At 35.4% G+C, this 23,864-nt stretch overlaps 1 protein-coding gene across 4 annotated transcripts in view; it reads right to left on the reverse strand.

The window, feature by feature from the left end:
* LOC150077290 (uncharacterized) overlaps nt 1-23,864 on the reverse strand; it is a 427,304-nt gene that overhangs the window by 256,123 nt on the left and 147,317 nt on the right. For all 4 annotated transcript variants that reach the window (XM_090386488.1, XM_090386489.1, XM_090386485.1 and 1 more), the window contains 2 exons: nt 14,924-15,043; nt 4,030-4,116 (listed from right to left, as the gene is read on the reverse strand). In XM_090386488.1, the coding sequence (XP_090242614.1) occupies nt 4,030-4,116; nt 14,924-15,043 (207 nt within the window). The remainder of the gene's footprint in view (nt 1-4,029; nt 4,117-14,923; nt 15,044-23,864) is intronic.

The raw sequence follows: 23,864 nt of genomic DNA on the forward strand, positions 1-23,864 counted from the left end.
GTGTCATTAACAACCCTGCCAACCTTTGTATCATCTGCAAAATTAGACATTAACGCTGATATACCTTCATCAATATCACTGATAAATATAAAAAACAACAATGGTCCCAACCCTGAGGGACACCACTGATAACATTAGTCCACATAGAGCAGTACCCATTGATTACTATTCTCTGTCTTCTCCCACTCAACCATCCCTTTATCCATTGTAGCAACTTGCCCTTAATGCCATACTGCTGACTTATCTCTAATAAATGAAATGTATGAGAGAATCCTTAAGAACTATCTAAACAGAGAAACATATCACAATTACAGAAATGCAGTTGTAAGAATGTAGCAGATAATTGTAGATGGATGACAAAAGTGGTAGAGATTATTTCCTGCATTTAACTTGTGTTAAATGAAGAAAATAATTCTGATGCTGTTTACATGGACTTCAGCAAGAGATTTGAATCCATCCCAAAAAAGTTACTGTAAACTGGATCAAGTTAGTATTGTGAGCACCCCTAGATGGGTTGCAGGACTGGAAGAGGAGAGAGTAATGAATAATGTGGGTTCACTGACATTAATCCCAACCCTCTTAGTATTGGGACCACTATAGAATTTTCTTAAATGCCAGTATTGAAGAGATACAGGGTGTGATGTAAAAATTTGCAAATGATATTAAGTTTGGAGAAGTAGTTAATAGCAGAACAGCAAGCAGAATTCTTTGGGATGTCCTGTATACACTTCAAGAATGGTAAGAAAGGTGGCAGATATGCTTTACAGTTGCAAAATTCAAAGTTTTACATTTGGAAAATAATTCATAAATAACATATATATATGAAAGGTAAAAACAGTAGAGAAAGAAAGGATTTTGGATTTATGATATAGGCTGACATGTAATTGTTTCTGCAGTGTAGACAGACAGAAAGGAAGGAAGGTAGGTCCATGATACAGAGCATGGTAACCTAGGTACCTCAGAGGGAGTCTGATTGAAATATACAATTCTGTGAGGGGAGAGAAAAAAGAATGATGCTTAAGCAAAATGTGTGAGAGGCACATGTGGCATAAATTAACTCTTAAATATTAAGTGAGTTTAATCACAGGCACATGATTAAAGGGTCCAACAGTGTGTTTCAATTAAAATGCAGGAGTCTATTTTGCTTATTTTTAACTCGAGGCATCTGTTCTCTGGACTTTTTTTGTCATAAGTAAATTTTTGAATTTGATGTCAAAATAGGACTCAGCATTATCCATTAGATTTTAAGATATCTAAATTAAATCAAATTTTTGCCTAAATAACTGCTTTTTTTCTCAATGAGAGAGTTATTTCTTGTCTTCAGTTTATTTATTTTTTGTTAGTTGTTGCCGCACTGGCTTCTGTGGCCATAATGTACCTCCCAAAGTCTTTGCATTTTACTCTGATTCAAGCCTGAGGTGGGATTCAAACCTGCAACCTTTGGGTTGCCAGGCAACTCAGTTTATTCTAAAAACTTTATCAGTGTACTTGTGCAACAAACATAAACCAATTTTATTTTAAGGGGAAGAAAAAAAAAAAAAAAAAAAAAGAAAGCAGATACAATGCTTATAGCATGAGAAGAGAGTATGACACAGCTACAGTCATACAACCAACAATCTGTTCTATACAGCTAAACATGTGCCCCAAAGAACAGTCACACACAACTATTCTTTGTTTTGTTTTTAATGTTTAACTAAAACTGGTTTCATTTCTTTCAGAAGACAGTACATTGATGACATTTCTAGACTAAACCAAGGACAGACATAAAAAGTAGGTCTTCAGCAAAATTTTAAAAAGTAGAAATTGTAAAATCTAAATGGTAATACATAATCCAATTTTAACATCAAATTCAAAAATTTCACTTCAAGGATAAAAAAAGATCCAATGACAAATAGCCTACACTTAAATCCTAGGCCAATTTGCCTAGCCTAAACAACCAAGATATACTTCGATGCATTTTAATTGAAATATCCTGTATATTATATAAATTGCATTAAGAATAATATAATTAAATAATGTAAATTTATTGAGATATCAAATAACCACCTTTGTACCCTACTTTTACGATATTTTAATTCCGCTGTGGGAATCATTTAAGTCTGATCCATTTGAATGACTTTGAGGACTGCTTTGAAAGAAAACTGTTTTTTGTCAGATTTACAAATATGGATCTGAAGTTGAACTGGCTTATTTGAAAGTGATGAATATAATTTCTGAGAACTAAAGCTTCACAGCTGACAGAAGATAAACTCTGCATCTATTTTAAGTTGTATGTGAAATAACTGGGAACTAAATGATTTTGTGATAAATGAGAAGTGGAAGAGGAGCAATTGAAGCTACAAGTAAATAACACACTTGAGGCCAATGGAATCTCTCCAATTATATTAAAAGAAACAGTAAAGAGTTACGCAAACCTTGACCATAATTATGAGGGCATCCTTAGATTTGGGGAGGGGGAAAGTACCTATATAGACTGGAGATGTACAAATGTCTCTCTCCTATTCGCAAAGGGAGAACAAAGGGTGAAATGAGTAGTTACAGAGCTGAAACCTTGACCGTTGTTCCAGGGGTAGAATGGAGTCACTGGTTAAAGGAGGATTGCACGGGGATTTTACAGGAATGCAGTTATATGGCTATTTCAGCACGGATTTGTTAGGTTGGGGGGGGGGGGGAATCTTGTCAGATGAATCTGATTAGCTACTATAAAGTAATAATTAAATAACTGGGTGCAAAAAATAATTTTGACATCATATACCAAGATTTCAGTAAAGTTTTAAATACTGTTCCACACAGTGTGGCATTAGGGGCAATTTACTGCAATGGATAAAGGGATCGTTGAGGGGCAGAAGACAGAGAGTGGTTATTAATGGACATTATTCTTCCGAACTGACATTAGTGGAGCCCCTCAGAATTCAGTGTTGGTTCCTTTAATGTTCTTGATAATCATCAACGATACTGATTAAGGCATATGGCATGGTGGCTCATGAGAGAAATCAGGGTATGATACTGCACCAGGACCTTGAAAAATTAGATAGATGAACTGATAAGTGGTTGAGGTTAAACATAGATAAATGCAAGGCTGCATAAGGACAGCAAGATCTTCTTTACAGGAATGCTGTTATATGGTTATCTCAGCACAAATTAGTTAAGGGGAGGGGAATGTCTCACAAACCTGATTAGCTACTATTAAGCAATAACAGAGTAAATGGAGGCAAAAAATAATTTTGACATCATATACTAAGATTTCAGTAAAATACTAAATACTGTTCCACATGAATGCCTGCTGTACAAATTGGAGAAGTGTGGAATTAGGGACAAGTTACTGCTATGGGTAAAAGGACCACTGTGTGGCAGAAGACAGAGTGGGATTATTAATGGGCATTGCTTTCCTTGAACTAACATTAATGGAGTCCCTCAGAATTCAGTGTCCTTTATTGTTCTCAATAATTATCAATAATACTAATGAAGGGAAGGCTTCATAGCATCTGCAAAATTAGTTTAGTTTGCAGATGCTATGAAGTTCAACAGGGTGGTTAATAATAGGAATCTGGGTTTGCTACTGCAATAAGACCTAGAAAAATTAGATATAGAACAAAGTAAATTAGTGCAAAAACAGTTTTTGACAACCAAAAAAATTTGTTAATCCAAAATAACATACAAATTGGGTGGTAGCACTCAAGTGAAGGAAAAACCTGAAGTAATTGTGCAGTCCAAAATGAAGTTCTCTGAGTAGTGTAGTCAGGCTGCTAGGGCAGCTTGTAAACTTCTGTCAATGACAGCAGAAGGCGATTAGATAATTGTATAAGGTTAATGGCTATACTGCTTTATTGAATAATGCATACAGGTAATTTTAAAAGTGGAAAATTTAAAAATCTAGCACCTCTCAATCCCCAAGAGTGCTGGATTTTAAAGAGATTACTGTATTAAGAAACAAAGAAAGGAAATAAACTTGGGCTACTGCTGTAAGGGAAAAGAAATATAAAGATACAGACATAACAAAAAAGGAGGGAAGAAAAAAATTTCTCCTACCTGTGCCATGTCATCCAAGCAATTAAAAATATATTTTCGAGCTTCTTTAGATTTTATATTTGTTTCCCCTTCATGCTCCTCCGGAGTCTAAAACAAAATACAGCAAAAATTATTTTTGGGGAGAAAAAAGGTGCCCTAATATTTCGTAATTTAAATCTGCCCAGCCAATGAAATCTTAAAAAATTCCATAATACACAAAATTATAAGATTAAATTTTTTAATAAAATTTGTTTGATATTTCTGGCCAACAGAAGATTTGGAATAATTAAATGAATGGCAAAAATCACTTAACTTTAAAAATACTGTGGAAAAGATAAGAAAAGGGATCAAATAGGTTATGCCTCTGTTCTGTTGTTTCTAGCAAATGAGGTTAGCAGTGAGTGGTCAAATGCCTATGAAAGAGATACCAAGCTTAATTCTTTAAACTCTTAGCAATACTACAAACATCATTCCAGCAATAATCGGTGCATCTGCAATGATCAGTATTGGTTTCAGGTAATGAAGTGGTAACAGAAGTTAAACCTTGCTTGGTAATATGCTCGGTAATATGATCTGTGTCAAGTTTCAATAAGATAATCATCAAGGAATTTAGGCTGAATATGTAATCCGATCTGTTTTGGAGAATTTATTATCTGGTGTTGTACACGAGTTCACAGCATTGTCTGAAGGAGGCAAGTGGTCAATATTGCACAATGATTTAAAATACACATCTCAGTGCCTGGAAAGAGTATGGGAGAACAAATAAGTAGGTCGAGAGAAGAAACAGATTGTGATGTTAATCAAGTAGTATACTGGTTGAATAGCTGCCATCTTTTATTTATTTGTAGGGAATTTATTACTGGATTTGAGGCTAAAATAGATTGCATCCTCAGTCCAAGCTTCCCATTCAGTGGTGTCAGAATGGCCTTTCATGCCATTAATGAAAGCCACACATTTTTATTCAACAAGGCCAAAATATTTAGCATTCAATGCAACTACACAAAACTATTAATAGCAGAAATTCTGGAAAAAAAATTACATGAGAATTCTAATGTTTGCCATCCATATATTATCTCTGATTCGTGGTCAAAACGCATGGGGCAGGACAAAAACTAATCTCATTATTTAATATCTTGACATACACACTGTTATTTCTATCCTGTGATGAAGACTCATTGTCAAAAAGCCCCCTCCACTTCACAAAGGAAAGTCATTTTTTAAATTTTCTTTAAAACTATTTATTTTATTTCATTATCATAATTATTCTTCATTTTATTTTATTTATGGACATAATGTCTTCTTTCACTCATAGTTGCGTGTTTGTAGTTTTATGTATTTTGGGGCCAGGTTGGGGAGCCTTCGATTCTGGGTGTGTAGAATCACTGGCATTTCTATGGGTGTGAGAAGTCATTTGATGTAATTTTATATCCATTTAAATTCTGGAGAGTGTGGTACTGAAGTGTTCTACAGACCATATTGAGGTAAATTTCTCTTATTCCTTTAAATAGTGAAATATAATGTAGAACTGATTGAGCACAAAAGCTCTGTTTTATACTAGAACATATACAATATTTATGTTTTATTGTATAATTTCATGTATTAAAAGTATATATTTAAAGATTATTTGTTTCTGCTACATTTAATATCATTATATAGAGAAATGTCTTAAAATCAGCCAGAAAGATTGATCACATTAACCAGTTAAACTATTTACATTATTTCCTATGTCCCCTGCTTAATGCAGATTCACTACGTGTTCTGTTTTCACAGCTGCCAATTAAGATCACTATGCAGGAGAATGACCATTTTAGATATAGTACACTGCTCAACAAAATTAACAGAAGAAAATTTTTATCACTTAGATGATTAGAGCTTCTTAATGTACTGTTATGTAATTGACTTAATAATGAAAACAGCAATAAGAGCTTATGTTACTGGCGATTCTACGGTACTCACCTCAATTGACCTGCTTCATTTCCACTTCAATACCATGTAACTAAGCAGATAAATTGAGGTGAGTACTGTCAATTAAGCTCTTGTTGCTACTTTCATTATTAAGAAAATGTCTATCTTAAATATTTTATTCTGGATAGTGTCACTGAAGGCAAATATTTGATATAATATAGGCATCCTGGCATGCAAATTCAGAGAATCCAACAGAAATCAATCTAATGCCTTACAGAGCTGCACAGATTATGCAAATTATTCATGCTTATAAGAACATAGGTTTTGATCACATCACTTCATTCCCAATTTTAGCTTGCTCGGTGGTATAGCTACATCTCCAAAACTCTGGGTGGGAAATCATGATCATTTGGATGATTCTTTGAGATGGTAAGCCACTGGATGACTTCAAGCTGAGCAGTTACAGTGGGAGGTGGCACATTGGCTTAATGTGCCATGCAGTGTTGTCTCAGCACTACGGAAGAAGTTTCAGGAGACAAAGAATTATAAGAAGAGCTGGCCAGTGTCGCTCGAGGACTACATCAACTGGAACAGACTGTTGTCTGATTCTAACAGCAAGATGGAACCCTATGATGTCCCGTCACCAACTGCCTCTTGAGGGTGGTGTGACCATAGGTGAAAACATTTCCAACCGGACTGTGTTAAGAATTCTCAATTCAAGTGTACTCTACAAGGAAGTCCGTAGTTTTGTATCCCATTAACCCCAAAACCACTGCAGACCTTATCAAAAACTAGTGCCATGAAAATGTGACTTGAAACTCTGACAAATGGAATAGAGTTCTGTTCTCTGATGAGTCCCATTTTAATGTACAAACAAATTCTATAAGTTATTACATCTGAACACAAGAAATGCGGTACCATCCCTATAACATCAGAGAAGGGGACACTTTGGTAGAGGTGGTGTTCTCATGTGGGGCGGAATAATGATCAACTGCTGCACCACCCTTCATGTTTTTGATAGGGGTACCAAAACTGCACAGAGGTAGAGAATAGATCCTCGAACCATATGAGTGACTTTTTAGGTGTGCAGTCGCCCCAGATTTTCTTTTCATAATTGACAATGCCACTGCCCACAGAGCTCAAGTGGTGGAGGAATATCTTGAAACTGAAGATATCCAACGACCAGCATATGATATTCATAGCCAGCACAATTACCAGCCTTAAATCCAATCAAACGGGTGGGACACCCTTGGGCCACCCGTTTGATTGGATCATGCTGACAAAATCATGCTGACAGCCAACTCCCTGGTCACTTGGTGACCTTAGGTCTACGCCAGTGGAAGAATGGGATTTGTTACTACAGGATCTTATTGACACTGTTATATCGCTTGGTTCACAGTTGTCAGGCCTGTTTAGACATTGGAGGGGATCATATATGTACTGATGTCATGTGACCATATTTTCGAGCACCTTGTATCAACTTCTGTAACGTGACCTTTTTTGGAAATTTTTATATAATCCCTATAAATGTCCCTTATACCTGTCCAAAGTTTCAGGCTATATTCTCATTTCATTGCTATTCTATGGCATACCACCATACCAAATTTTGTCCCACTTCATCGCAAGCTGCACAAATTACACCACATCTTCTACATGTTCTGCTAATTTTGTCAAGCAGTGTACACCTAATTCTGTTTTTACACGATAGATACGTTCCTGAAAAATACGTGTAAAAAAAATTCGTGTAAAAAAAGACATTGTATTTATGGAAGAAAAGAAGATTGGTTCCGGATCTAAAAAAATCAGTAAAAATAATTTAAAAAAAAAACATTAAAATATTCGTTTTAAGCTTATTATTTTATTTAAACAAAATACACATGTAATAATATGTAATTAAAATGTATTAAAATAAATTTGTATGCATATGAAATGAAAAAAAAATCTTCATGAACAAAAAAAATCTGTTTTACACATAACAAGATTTTATTCATTTTCACTTTCTGATAATAAACGGCGCATATGTTTGCGTACGACTGAAATATCACTGCCATCACTAGAAATGTTGTGGACATCGTCTTCTTCCTCTATTAATGAAATTCTTTCTGTGATCTCTTGAGCAAAATCAGCACGAGTCTCCTCTGGTGCTGATGTTTCACCGGTTTTACGAACGAATTCAGTTATTAATCATTGTGTTCGTGTTTTGGTTAGGCCGTTATATAATTCTCTGTAAGAGGCTGTCAACAACTTCAGTTCACGTTGAAACTTCCCAGCGCGTTCCTCATTAGGGTCATTTTTGACAAAATGATTACCTAATTTTCTGGCCAGTTCCAGACCTTCTTTTATTAAATCTGCATTTAGAACAGGATCATTTTCTTCATTATCACTACGTTCTGTGGGATAAGGAGTCCCAAGGACAACCTCTAATATTTCATCTTCGCTTAGGGCTTTGTCGGTTAACAATTCATCAATATCTTCAAACGATAGATCATCGAATCCTTCTCCACCAATTTTGTGTGCCATTGTAATGATGTTGGGAAATTCGGTCGTATTAGGGATGATGGGATCTTTGCTTTTTACACATTGTGGCCAAACCGCTTTCCAACACGCATTTAAAGTTGCTGGTTTTAATTCAGTTAACGCTAATCCAACTTGATTGATACAATCCATAATTGAGAATTTCTTCCACACATCAATGATTGTTAGTGTTTCATCATTCAGTTTGTCCAAAACGTGTTGGAATGTTCGTTTTACGTAGTATGTTTTAATTGTCGCAATTATACCTTGGTCTAGCGGTTGTATCAAAGATGTAGTATTAGGTGGCAGAAATAAAATTTGTACGTTTGGGTGTTCCAAGACAGGATGGCCGGGTGCAGTGTCAAGAATCAGAAGAACTTTAAATTCGAGACCTTTCAAATTCATATAACGTCTGACTTCTGGGACGAAACATTTGTTGAACCATTCTGTAAAAATAGTAGTGGTCACCCAAGCCTTCTTGTTTGCCATCCAGTGAACAGGCAGTTTATTGATATCTACATCTTTTATTGAACGTGGGTTTAGGGCTCGATTTACCAGCAGTGGTTTCAACATACGATCTCCTGAAGCGTTGGAGGAAAATAATAAGGTCACGCGATCCTTAGCTACCTTAAAACCACCAGCAGTTTTCTGCGATTTGGCTACATACGTTCTGTTGCATTCGTTTCCAGAAGAAACCAGTTTCATCTGCATTCCACACTTGATCAGGAGTGTATCCTCCATCTTCAATAATTTTTGCAAGTTCCTGCGGGAATACTTTAGCAGCCGATTCATCTGCAGTTTCACCTTTAATTTTTATATTATGAAGAGCATTCCTTTTAAGAAACCCTGTCATCCAACCTGTACTCGCAGAAAATTCATACTTTCTGTTTAACTGAGATGAAATGTTTGGCTCCTTTTCTTAATCTGTCTGTAAATTCTTAGTGCTGTTTGCTTGATGGCATTTCCATCTACTGGTACTCTTTTTTGTGACTGATCTTCTATCCATATTACCAGAGCCTTTTCCATTTTTTCCTTGACAATATCTCTTGTATATGATGATGAATTAACACTTACTTTTGTTCCAGAACATACCGACTTCCTAATTGCAGCTTCATTTTTCTTAATAGTTCTTACGGTAGCTTCATGTACACCAAAATGCTTTCCTAGAGACGTAGCCACTTGTCCAGTTGCAAGATGATCTAAAATTTGAATTTTAAGTTCCAAAGAAATCGTTTTCCTTTTCCTTTTGGTAATAGGCGAATTATTCGACATTATATAAGGGCTACCGAAAAATATCTCAATTATAATTAATAAAAAAAGGTATGAAAAATTTGTAAACTTACAATTTATTGACTATTGGCAAAATTAATAAATTTATATGTGCACAAATTTCACTAAAGATTCTTTCACTTTGAAATAGATGTCTTCCGAAGGTACAATGCACGAATACCGTAAATGTGCACCAAATTCAATAAAAACGTTGATGATTCATAGATACCTAGACGTACACATTGGTAAGCAAAAGCACGCGTTTCAAAACGCACACACTAGCTGTTATCCAATGTATTGGTGCGTGTAATATAGAAATGATACTAATATGCCACAAATAAAAAAAAAAAATTCTTACAATTTAGGCAAAAAAAAATTCATAGAAATCGTGTTAAATCAAAATGACTCGTGTAATCAAATTCGTGTAAAAAAAGTTCGTGCAAAAACAGAATTAGGTGTATTTGTAGATATATAACATATTTTCCACAATATTTCAATCTTGAGAAGTTTCATTCAATGACTGCTGAATTTTTCCAGAAACAAGGAGCCATCTCAAATAATATATGATACATAAAAGTCTAAAGCATGGTTTTTTTAATGTTTTTGCTGGGAAAGTTACTGCCAGCGAGAAGTTGTGGAAGTAAATTCAGCATTCCAGATAGTAACCTCATTAGAACTGTGCAGTCAGAGAATGGTGGGATAAACAGATCCCTCAGCATCTGATTGGATGGTAGGGGGCAGTGGAATGACAATCCTCCACCTTACACCTCTCAAGATTATTTTCTTGATTATTTTCCCAGTAAAATAATAAAATATAAATATTTTATTATTTTACTGGGAAAGATTGTTTCTGGACGTTAGTTGTTTATTTTGCAATTTACACATTTGCACTGTTGTCTTCATGTGGATAGTACATATACTTAACATATTTTGAAATAGTTTTCTATGATTCTAGAATTATGGAACAATGTGTATAATGGGCCATTCCAAAGCTTTCTTTCTTCCAGATACAGCATCACCAAAAAAAAAAAAAAAACCAGGTATAAGTTTATTTTAATAATCGACTACACACTGGCTGAAGGCAAATTTTAACATATATATTCTGTAACTATCCTTTTTCAAATTAAATTGACATTCTGTTGTGGTGTGTGTGTGTGTGTGTGTGTGTGTGTGTTGCATGCACACACCTGCGTATGTACGTGCTTGTTGCATGAAAAAAGAGTAAAGATGCTATTAGCCCTTAGTGTACCAAACCCTTTTACAGCTCAATGAGATCGCAATACATATTCCTAATTTTAAGACTGCAATTTATAGAACTCAGATCTTTCTTAGTAGGAACAGAATATGCCATTTTGTGCCCTGAACTCATCTTATTGATCTCTGCATTTCAAGAAACTTCCTTAAGGAGTTTTTAAATAGCATGTCCTTATTTATTCTCTGAGAAATACTGTTGTGCCCTAATAAGATGGGACTATAGTGAATGAAATTCTGTTATTTTGGGATATTTATGATTACCTGTACTCATAATTAGTTTTCAGGTTCAAAATTTAATACAGGTAGCCCTTGATTTATGACGGTTTGTTTTGTGACGATTCACAATAATGACAGGTTTGAAACCAGAAGGCCAAAAATATCAAAAAAACTATAAATATTTTAAAAAATGTGCAACTGTAAATACCAGATATGATGTAAAGAAACAGCATAGTCAATCATAGATGACACCTATCCCTATCTACCATCTAAGTCAATCAGGGATTAGGTAGCCAGAGAAAAGTGGAGAGGAACACTCAGTTCACTTGTGTACTAATTAAAAATTGTTTTAATTGTGTTATTATTGTGTTGAATTAATTGTGTTAAAAACTGATTTAATTAAAAATTGTTGATTAAATTAATAAAATAAGATCTGCCACGTCTAGTAAGAGAAGTGCAGTAAGGCCAATTGAATGTGAAAATGTCCTAAAAAGTCACGTAGCTCTATCGTGCTAAAAAAAAGATGGAAGTAATTCGGAGAATGGAATATACTCAGACACGTCCTAACGTCTGTAGAAGTATGAAATTACATCCATCGACTATGAGTACCATAATGAAAAATGCAGATGAAATAAAATAATCAACGCAACATGCTATGACAGTAAGTGCGACGCAACTGAGTTATAGCAGAAGTAAACTTTTCGAAAAAAAAATAGAGAAATTATTGTCATTGTGGGTGGATGACTTAAATCAAAAAACATTCTGTTGACTCAATTTTTGAAGATCTTAAGGAAAAGAGGGTGGTGGTGACGAGACGTTTTTAGGTAGCAAGTGATGGTTCATACGATTTTAATCTCAAACTAAGTGCCGCTGTGTGAAATTAAGTGGTGAAGTGTCAAGTGCAGATGGTGAGGTAGTGGCAGCATTTCCTATAGTTTCAAGCCACGATAGAGGAGTGTAATTATCCTCCTGATCTCATTTTTAATGTCAATGAGACCAGGCTTTATTGGAAGAAATTGCCTTCACTGGCCATGAAGAGCAGTCTGCACCAGGTTTCAAGGCTGCAAAAGACAGGCTAATTGCTTCTGCAAGGTGCAACTGTCTCTGGCACTTTTTGTGTACCATTCACAGACACCACATGCTCTCAAGAGCCTAAACAAAGACACATTGCCAGTCCACTGGAAATGGAACACTAGGGTGTGGATGACACAAGAAACCTTCTTGGACTGGTATACAAACTTTTTTGTCCTACTGTGCTCCATTTTTATCAAGAGAATGAGTTACCAGCCAAGGCTCTTCTTCTCCTCTTGGACAGCCTCTGGCCATTCTGCAAATCTTGCTGAAATCTGAATATCTCTGGATGTCAGTATTGTTTACATGCCACCAAACACTTCAGTTTTGCAACAAACTGATTGGGTGTGGGGGGGGGAATGGCAACCTTAAAGTCTATTACCTCTGCCAAACCTTCGTGGAAATGGTAAGGTTTTGGACAAGTCCAACAAAACTATCAAGGATTATTGGTGCTCATTCGACATTCTGAAGGGCATTAATAACATCGATGCAGTTTGGGCGGAAGTGTCAGTGAACTGTTTGAATGGAGTGTGGTGCAAACTTCTCTCACAATTTATATACAACTTCACAGGATTAGAGCCAGTGGAGAACAGTGCTGAAGACATTAGCAGGCTGGCGCAAGAGGCGGGATTGGATGAGGCTACAGGCGAAGATGTAACAGAGCTGCTGGATAGTCATGGACAGCAGCTTTCCAATGAAAACTTTAAAGAATGAATTGGCTAAAGAGAACTAAGCAAACAGTTGGAGGAGAAAGAAAAAGATGAAGAGCCTCTTCTAAAATCTATGAATACAAGCAATCATAGCTCATCCTTTCAGCCAAGGATACCCTCACTGATGAGCTCTGTGAGACTACGACTGGGAGCAAAGTTATAAAATAAAAAGAAGCATTAGCCCTTATTCTGAGATTCTTAAAGAAAGAAAGAGGAAATCTCGACAGTTAACACTGCATGCTTTCTTCAAAAATAGGAAGATCCTCAACCAGAGATTTCATCAGAGAAGTAAAATCTCTGCATTACACCACTGTCAAAAAAGATCAATGCAGGGGCCTTACACTGGCATTTACAAAAACTTTGGGTCTGCACTTCGAGCATATCAAAATAAATGTACAAAATTTAATATTTTTAATTTAATTAAATTTAGTTCGGTTATTTTATATTGTATTACATTTAATTGATTTATATTCATAAAAATAATGCTTTTACATTTACAGCCTTCTTTAAATATAATAATATCGTATTACTTTAGTCAATTTTGAGAGGGGCCTGGAACGTAACTCATTGACTTTTATTATACAATTAGATTCATTTTACACTGATTATCTTTGCGACAGTTCCTTCAGGAATGGAACCCCATTGAAAACAGAGAGCTACCTGTACTGAACTTTGAAAATTTTAAGTGCTTCATGAAGAATCATGAAAATCTCAGCAGCTTTGCTAATATTTTATTAATGCTTTTTTTTTTTTTTTTTTTCAATGTATTTTTTAAATTTTGCAGTCAAAGATACAGGTCATCAACTTGTATCCTTGACCATTTGTTGATGCTTTTCTAAAACACTTTTCACCCTCTAGCTGGTGCATCCCTAAAGATAACACCATCTGACACATGTGAGTCCTCCAAGGTATCATGGAAAAATTTGGAATAAAGGCAATAAATGATTTAAAATTGGGCACGTCTTTAATGTATTAATTATCTTGACAGTGCAGGGATATAAAAAAATATATTTATTATTTTAATTAACTTATATTTTTTAAAAATTAACATTAACCAGAATAAAAAATCATCACAACAGCTAGTAGATATTTTCATACGCATGTAAATAATGCACAGAGATATCTTGCAGAATATCTTTTAAGCATATATGGCAAAAATATATTTTGTTTTAGATTTTTAAAAATTTTTAAATTAAAAAAAGAACTAAGAATTAAAACAAAAGATTTTTCTTTTTTTAAATCAAAGAACATCAAATCACAAATAAAAGTTTACCATAAATCTGAAAAAACAAATCGATAATATTGTATGTTGATATAATTATACAGGTCTACTATTTTGTTTTTTAGTATTGTGGGCAATAATGATGGCCACATGCAGAACTGCTGATGCATATGGAAATTACGTGTCATATTAGTGGCCCATTAAAGACTGCTGTATTTGGCATGCCAAATACAGCAGTCTTTAATGTACTAGCACTAAAAAAATGGCAAGAATATTTATAAAAATTAAAATTAGAATTCCAATTACATGAACCACCACAGAATGCAATGTCCACTAAGAACAGTCAACCAAACACTTGTAATCCAAATTACATTATCCATCAGAAAATTATAAGACTACTACACACTTCAGATAGAAACAGTGACATGAAAAATACAATATCAAAAAAAATAAATAAATAAAAAATTAATATCAGACATATACTCTAGAAGGAATTTTTCTAATCCATGACGTTCATTTTTACTACAAACAATTGATGTTCTCAATAAATGCTTAATATTCAGATCTGATTTTTTTTTACATACTTCTCAAATTCCAACAAAATCAGAGGTGCAAATCAAAAATATACTGAAGGAATATTACAATTAAAAATTATATAATAATAAAATGAAAGAAATTTTAAAATCAACAATTCAGAATAATGAGATCACTGTAGTCTGTATATAAACTTTAGAACTAATTTCTTTTAGTTCACCTTTAATCTCCAAAACGGATAATTGCTGTCAGTTTCACGGAAGAAAAACCTAGTTGTTTTAGTTGCAGCATTTAACATGTGCTCTGCTGGCAATCCTTGCGTCTGACTAATATATCGGATCTGAAAAATATTTCAAAAATTGTAAATGTTTCCACATTACATGTTATTATTTATGAATATCATCACCAACAAACATCCCAAAAACCTATGGATATTTTAAGAACCTGTAATAAAAAGAAAAGATATTTACAGTTGAAGCACTGCAGGAGTATGACCATAACTGAGTGTAGAACTACTTTAGTGAATATGCATTACACCATAAAATATCATAATATTCTTGTACTCCCTATCATTTAAACTTCCTCTGACTCTGTGTGGCAATCTCCCAGAATAATAAATCTTATCTGATTATATTACCACTTTATTATTATCACTTTGGTTATAATTAATTAAATAATACAACTCTTATATCACATGAAATAAAATAATGTATAGTTTATTAGAATTCATCAGAATTCAGCGTGCTCAACCCATTCAAGGCCTTATACACCTCAATCAGATCACCGCACAGGTGCCTAGTCTCCAGCCACTGCAATTTGCAGAAGTTAAGCCTCTCTTGGTAAGAGGATCCCTTCATTCCCATCACCAATCTTGTTGCCCTTCTCTGTACATGCTCAAGTAAATCTACATCCTTCCTAAAATGAGGCCTCCAGACGTGTACGCAGTACTCAAGGTGTTGCCTGACCATTGCCTTATACAGGGGGACAATCACCTCCTTTTCCCTGCTAGCAAAATTCCTATATATCATTGACAAAACCCTATGACCTGCCCTGGCAGCCTGTCTGCATTGCTCAGAAAACTTCATATCTGACTGCACAATTACTCCCAGGTCTTTTTCATTTTCTACCACCTTAAGTGTAGTACCACACAGTTGGTAAGTTTCTCCGGGGTTACTTCTACCCATATGCAGTACTTTGCATTTGTAAAGGTTAAACTTCAGTTGCCACTTCTTAGCCTATCTGCCCAAATTATCTAGATCCTGTTGCAGTAGCACACTGCCATTACTGTCATTAACAACCCTGCCAACCTTTGTATCATCTGCAAACTTCGACACTAAGCCTGATATACCTTCATCAATATCATTGATAAATATACAAAACAACAGAGGACCCAACACCGACCCTGTGGGACTCCATTATATAACATTAGTCCACGAAGAGCAGCACCCATTGATTACCACCCTCTGTCTTCTCCCACTCAACCATCCTTTTATCCATTGTAGCAACTTACCCTTAATACCATTCTGCTCCAATTTGTACAATAGTCTTTCATGCGCAACAGTGTCAAAAGCTTTCCTGAAATCCAAATATATGATATCAAAATTATTTTTTGCATCCATGTTCCTTTGTAACCACATCGTAATATGCTATCAAATTTGTCAGACAAAACTTTTCCTTAACAAACCCATGCTGTGTCTGAATTATTGCTGCAGTCTTGTATAGATGATCCTGCAATGCATCTTTAACCAGTGACTCCATTATTTTACCCGGAACAGAAGTTAAACTAACTGGTCTGTAATTACTCGTGTCACCCTTCGATCCCCCTTTGTGAATTGGGGATACATTTGCACATCTCCAGTCAGTGGGGACCTTCCCTGAATCCAAGGATGCTCTCATAATTATGGCTATGGGTTTGCTTAATTGCTTTGCTGCCCCCTTTAATATAACTGGATAGATCCCAACCACTCCAGGTGACTTTCTTATGTTTAACTTCAACAATTTCTCCTCCACTTTGCTCTCAGTTATTACAGAATACAATAAGAGTGGTTGAGTTATGGAGCTGATGATAAAAATATAGTTCCTGAAGTACAATAGCTTAATGACAGCAGCAGCTGGTTGAAAGAGAACAGACTTCAGACAGCACATCTGGTAGTCACTTGAGATGTAAAGCAAGAAGTGTCCAACCTTTTTTGGCTAGGGGTCACATCTGGTGAGTATGGGCTTGGCAAACCCAGGTTCCTGAGCTGGATATCATCATTCTTCTCTTTCTTGCTTTCTTGGTGATTGCCTTCTACTTCTCTCTCTCCCTCGGGATAATGCGGGATTTTTTTTTTTTTTTTTTGGCTTGTGGAGATTAAGCCTCAGGCTTCCTTGCACCATATGGCTAATAACAATAAATGCTAAATAACACAGGCTATATAAGTTCTGACCTACAGCATGCCACAACAACAATAATACTAATAATTATTAATACTAATATTAATATTAGTAATTATAAATATTAATACTAATAATTATACATTTTCAAAACAGAATTTAATTTTCCTTGATAAATGTTTATATCTACAGTTAATTTTTTACAATTTATTAATTAAATACAAAAATCAATACAATTATTAAGAAAAACTAATAACATTCTTATTACGTATTTGTAATTGTAATTACAACCATATTATAAGAATGTTATTAGATAGTTGGGAATGGACTGGTATGTGTTACATAGTCCTCAATATGATTTACTGCAGAGAAATAATTTGCTGTTACAGTGAAGCCATTCACTAAATGTATTCAGTACATCCATTGCATTCTAAGCTTCCTGATGGAAAGCCACATTAATTCCTCTTTCTACACTTTCAATGACTTTCTTTTGCTCAGCTGTTCTTTTCATGTTGATATCTGAGACAGTAGCTCAAAATCAGCATTTTTTGAATGATGCTCTATAAGCTTGATTCCTTGGGATCTTTTCTGTTTTTTTACTAAAACTAATGAAGTCATCAAATGAAACTGCTCGTGTCATGCAGAAACAGCATTTCAGCTACTATCCCCTAGAAAATTCATATCCTAATCAAACTAATCAGCATCGCTCCTTAGTGGAAATCTGACTGACTGAAACAGTTTATAGTTGTACCTCATTAAGTATATTTTGCATCAGTGGGCCCTCATACTTAATGAGAACTGCTGGTGCATTTTCTGTTTAGCCTGTTTTAACAGAAAAGTTAGTTTTATATAGCTTAATTAAAGGTTCTGCATTTTGAAGCCCAAAATTTGCAACCCAAAAAAAGGAAACTGAGGATTCTGTTAAAAGCAGAAATTATCAGGAATAAGGAGGTGATTATCCCATTGTGTAAGGCAATGGTCAGGCCCCAAGGCCTAATTTTTAGGAAGGATGTAGAGCCTCTGGAAGGAGTACAAAGAGGGGCAGCAAGAATGGTGAGCAGAACAAAAGGATGCTCTTACCAAGAATGAGCTTCAGTTCTGCAAATTGCAGTGTCTGGAGACTAAGCACCTGTGAAGTGATCTGAATGAGGTGCTTAAAGCTTTGAATAAGCTCAATGCTGATAGGATTCTTCCTCTTGCGCACGCGCGCGAGGGGGTACAAATTAAGACTGAGAAAGGACAGTTGCAGAATTGATATGCGGGTGGTTGATTGCTGGAACAAACTTCCATCTGGAATTGTGAAAGTTGATAACTTAAATAAATTCAAGGAAGAACTGGACACACTATTGGAGGGAATGAATAAGTGAAATGGGAGGTGTCATGTTTTCTTTTTTTTTTTTTTTTTTTTTTTGCTGATACAAAGCTTGTACAGGAACTCCCCGACTTACATAATACTTGACTTTATGTAAGTTTTTGCCAGCCAGTGCAAACTTAAAAAAATATGGACACATCTGTAGAGATAAATGGAGGTATTGTGAAAATATCGTAATGTGAACCAAATAATTTTTTTTTTTTTTTTTGTAATTCGTTCCAAGATCTTGGAAGTTGAAATTTTCACTATATAACTAAGCTATTTATCTCTCTAAAAGGTCATTTTTATAATGGAAATTGCACTACACTTTCATCGTTACCATATGTTCCATTATAAGAACCAATTTTGAATGCCTTTGTGATATTTTTCTAAAACACATCCATGGAGCTCACAACCAAAAAACAATAAAAACAATTTGCACTTTACGGTTTAATGGCATTTTTCTGTTAGAGCAATATATTATAAATGGGTAGTAAACTCTATCTCATTGCATTTGACGGAAAGTGCAAGTGCTAGGAAACGAAACAAAACTGATTTAGAAATGAAGATGATTAATTAAGAAGTACGAAGCTGGACAAAGTTTATCTATCGTACGGAATTAGGTCTCGCTGCTTCAAAAGTGAATACTATTTTAAGGGACAGTGCATGTATAAAAGAACATGTTAAAGGATCAACGCATGTAAGATCAAAAGTGATCACAAAAAAGCATTCAGGTGCTATATCGAAGATGGAAAAGCTATTAATAATATGGATGGAAAATCAGATTCAGAAGCGAGTGCCCCTGATTCTAATGGCCATTCGAGCAAAAGCAACAAGTATTTATGAAGATATTAAGGACAAGTATGGCGAACTCCAAGCCATGTTCGTGGCAAGCAATGGACGGCTTAATAAGTTCAAGAATCGCGCTGGTTTCCACAACGTTAAATTATGCGGTGAAGTCCCCAGTGCTGATTCTGCAGCTGAAGAGGAATTTTGTGATGTGTTCGAAAAAATTACTGATGAAGGCAGCTATTCAACGCAGCAAATTTTTAACATTGACAAGACTGCTGTATTGGGAAAAAATGGTGGATCGAACATACATTGCCAAAGAGGAAAAGACAATGCCAGGTTTCAAGGCTTCAGAAGATAGGGCCAAGCACTTGCTTGGGGCTAATGCAGTGTGAGATTACAGATTGAAACCACTGCTTGTGTACCTACTGCTTCTGGAAATCCTTGTGCATTTAAGGGCATCAATAAAGCCACCCTACCCATGTATTTCCGATCAAACCAGAGAGCATGGATAACAATATCTTTCTTTGAGGATTGGTTTAAATGCTGTGGACATCATAAGCATCTAGATTATTTCAATTTGAACGTGAGAGTCACATTTCTATCACCAAACACGACTTCACTCATTCAACCCATGGATCAGGGTGTTGTTTTGAATTTAAAAGTATACTATTTACCCACAACATTTGCTCAGGCATTGTCTGCAGTAGACGGTGAGAAAATTTTTAAGTTGAGACTTTTGAAAATCTTACAATATTTACCACGCCATCTTAAACAGTAATAAGGTCTGGGAGGAAATTACTAAAAGTTCTTTAAATGGTGCATGGAAGAAAATATGCCCATGGCACGTAAAAGACTTCGAAAAACTCGAATCATATGAAGAGGTTACAGATAGGATTGTAAAGGTTTCAGAGTTACCTCAGTTGGAAGTTGATGCCAAAGATGTGAAGGAGTTAATAGAATAAGAGAAGGAATTATTTAATGAAGAACTTATTGACTTGCAGGCAGTGACAGTGAAAGAAGAAAATGCTGATGAAGCTCTCGACGCCTCATCACCAGAAAGATGGCAATGGCATGTCGAGAAATTGCATTAGCAATGGCAAGGTTTGAAAAGATGGATCCTGACAGCGAACAATTCTTAAAAGTTAACAGAGGGGTGAATGATATGCTTGCTTGCTACTAAGAAATCTATGATGAAAAGAAAAAAAGCCACCATCCAGTCGTCCATTAATATGTTCTTTCATAAGGTTGACAGGCCGACCCTTCTAAATCTCCACAGCTCTCAACCTCCGCAGCAGCACACTTATCAGCCGAAGACATCAATTCTTGAACGGTAAAACTTACTGCCATTATGCCTGTCTCCTGTCCTTTTTTGTAAGTTTATAATTTTTTAAATTGCACACTTTTGTAATTTTTCCTGCACATGAGATAAAAATTGAATAAATACAATAAATAATTTTATTTACATGTTTGTCGAACATTTCTTTTTTGATTCAATCAATTCAGCGAGCACAGTTGCGAGTGCTGCACAAGCACTGGTGAAATTCCAACTTACAGAGCATTCCACGGAACACAACCCTTACGTAAGTCGGGGAGTGGCTGTATAAAGTTTTCTTTCTTGCATTCCTCCCACTGCTAATACTAATCCTAATGCTAAAAATAACTTTTAGCTTATTTTCGAAACAGCTGAGGTCACAAGTGTTTACTTTATTCATCGTGACTACATACATATTACAAAGGTAGTCAGAATTTTGTGCCTCCACAGTTCACAATGAGCCAACATTTTTCCTGACTACACGCACGCACACGTACACACACATATATATAGTCCATTCCAGTTATTTGGGACACATTGGGATTAGTGCATTTTGGCCCCTTCAGATAAATAGTTAAAAATACAACGGACCTCGCTTTACAATTGGTTCACTGTACAACCAAATCGCGTTACGATGGACTCACCATAGTAAAGTATCGTTCACTATACGATGTATAGTAAGTGCCAGTCATTGTGATCACGTTTGTGAACTGAATTTTAATTCTATTAAACAGAGATTCTAATTAGTGAAAATAGGAGGAATATTATCCACAGGCTATAAAAGTAAAAATATATTAAGCACAAATTTACTCTTTATTACCTTACCAATTAAAAAATTAAATGATACGTGAAAATCGGAATAATTAATACGCATTGTAATATGTACATACTAACTGGTTGCCATTTCTGTTCACTCACATTTGTGGGTGGGGGTTAAAATTTAAAATAGTAAAAAGATAAGCAATCAATAACAAAGAACACGGCACACACAAATTGCAAGTAACACGATGCAGATATACCTCAGTCTATCAAACAAAAAAATTCTGATGGGGGGCAAGATAAGGACTATAGGGTAGGCAAGGCATTGTGCTCCACCCCACCTAGGCAATCTCTGGCAGCCATCTGTACTGTGTGCAGCCTTGCAGATAACGCAAGGCCGCACACTGATGAACCTTCATGTCCTGCCGTTCATTTCAGGTCTTTTGGTTTCCAGCTCCTTGATTAAGCTTTTCCACAGACAAGCAGTATCTTTCTTTGTCGGTGGTTGTTTAACTTTCCAAGAAATCAATAAAAGTTATGCCATTTTGATCCAAAGAAGACAGTGGCCATAAATTTTGTCAATGATTTAGTAATAGTATCTGCTATATAGTGCAAGGAAGCCACAGGCTTTTGCTACACTAGCCAAAAAAATAAATAAATAAATAAAAAAAATCCAAATACATATGCAAATACAAAAATTACATTTGTAAAGTTTTGGTTTTTTGTTTACAGGTGATGCTGGGTGTGTTCACTTGATGGACACCCTTGCCATCAGACTGTCATTTGGTTTGTGAGTCATAATGGCAGAGCCATGTTTTATCACATGTGACAACTCCTTTACAGCACTCAGGACTGCCAGCACCAAACCTATGAAGATGATGTACACAGTTATCTTTCCTCACAGCCATCATTTCTCAGGTGAGCTGCTTAGGCACCCACCCATTGAGAACAGATTTTTCTGTACCCCAATCTGATTATTGTCAAAACACTTCCCTTTGACATTTTCAAAGCATCCAGAACTTGTCTGGTGATTATGCATCTATCATTTTAAAGGAGCCAGTCAATGTGAGTTTTTCATTTTCACTGTTTGTGACAGATGTTGGTCTTCTAGCTCTTGGTTTGCTGATGTCGAAATCACATTCCCCAAACTTCTGGAGTCACCTCTGGACATTACTTTGATCAATTGTCTGGTCCACATAGACTGCCAGGAGTTTTTGATGGATAGATGTGGCCGATTGATCACCCAATTTGAACAAGAACTCCATCACACACCACTGCCAGAAATGCCTGTCAGTTTGTCCATCCACATCTTCAGAAATCAAAACACCAGAAAAATGATGTTAAGTGTATTAATGGATAATGTGAAGTACAAGTGTATAACATAAATTTCCCTCTCTTTCTTATGCATCTGCATGTGTAAGTAATTATGCATTACTTATTGACCTGCCCTTGTATATATTTGAAAATCGTGCTGTTATTTGCAGTCAAACAAGTTTCTGTACTTATGAACAAACCTGTAGAAAATAAAGTTTCAATAAGTTATTTTTTCAAAACTTTGTTAAATTAAATTTTATCACATAAACAAAACAGAAAAAGTAAGAAATGAAACAAATGAATTTTCCTAGTTTTTATTTATTAAGTCTTACAGTGGGGGGCCCAACATCCAATGGCAATTTATTCCACAAAACCCATTTATGTTGAAAATATTGTAAGTTAAAACCAATAATAGATTGATTTCCTGTAATTTGTTCTAAACTCAGGCAACCCCAACAACACATAATATAGGTATTTCTTACATGTTATACTAAAAGCATTCTAGAATGGCCTCAGGCTACATGAGAGTTTACTGCCATATGGGTTAGTGCAATCACATCATTTCTAAACATAAAAAACTACCCAAAGTAGGTAAACGGCATTGTTTTAATTATATCTCATATTATGAAGACCTACACAACAAGTTGTCGTGATATTGCACTATCTTGAATAAGTAATGCTTCACCAACGGAGAAGTCCATTGTTCTCGGCAGCTACTGCCACCAGGCGACACCATTTCAAAGCTTTTTGGCCTCTCTTCGGTGGGTGGGCAGGTGCCCTGGCATTGCAATCATGACAACTCAGTTAAGAAGTATAACTCCACAATATGAAAGATGCCTGATTGTGTGCCAGAATTTAGACTTAAAGCATTCTAGGGCAAAGACCTCAAGCTATGTGGATGTTTACTCATGTACAGTTAGTGTAATCATTTTTATACATAGCAAACTACCCAAAGGAGGTAAATGGTACAACAGTCTTCTCCATTTGTGAAGGATTACTTGTTCAGGTAGTGCAATATCATGGCAATTCATTGTGAAAGTCTTCACAATATGAGATATAATTAAAATGATACCATTTACCTACTTTGGGTGGTTTGTTATGTATAAAAATGATGTGATTGCACTAACCTGTACTGTAATCTCCCAAGTAGGTGGTAGATGACTTTCATCAACCGGTGAAATACCACCACTTTGCTTATTAGAGGCTTGAAGTAGTGAAACCCATGTTTAGTCTCTAGAGCAAAGTTTCCTGCATCTC

This window comes from Mastigoproctus giganteus, chromosome 12 (assembly GCF_048544385.1).
Source record: "Mastigoproctus giganteus isolate SK-2022 chromosome 12, ASM4854438v1, whole genome shotgun sequence".
Lineage (NCBI taxonomy): Eukaryota > Metazoa > Arthropoda > Arachnida > Uropygi > Thelyphonidae > Mastigoproctus > Mastigoproctus giganteus.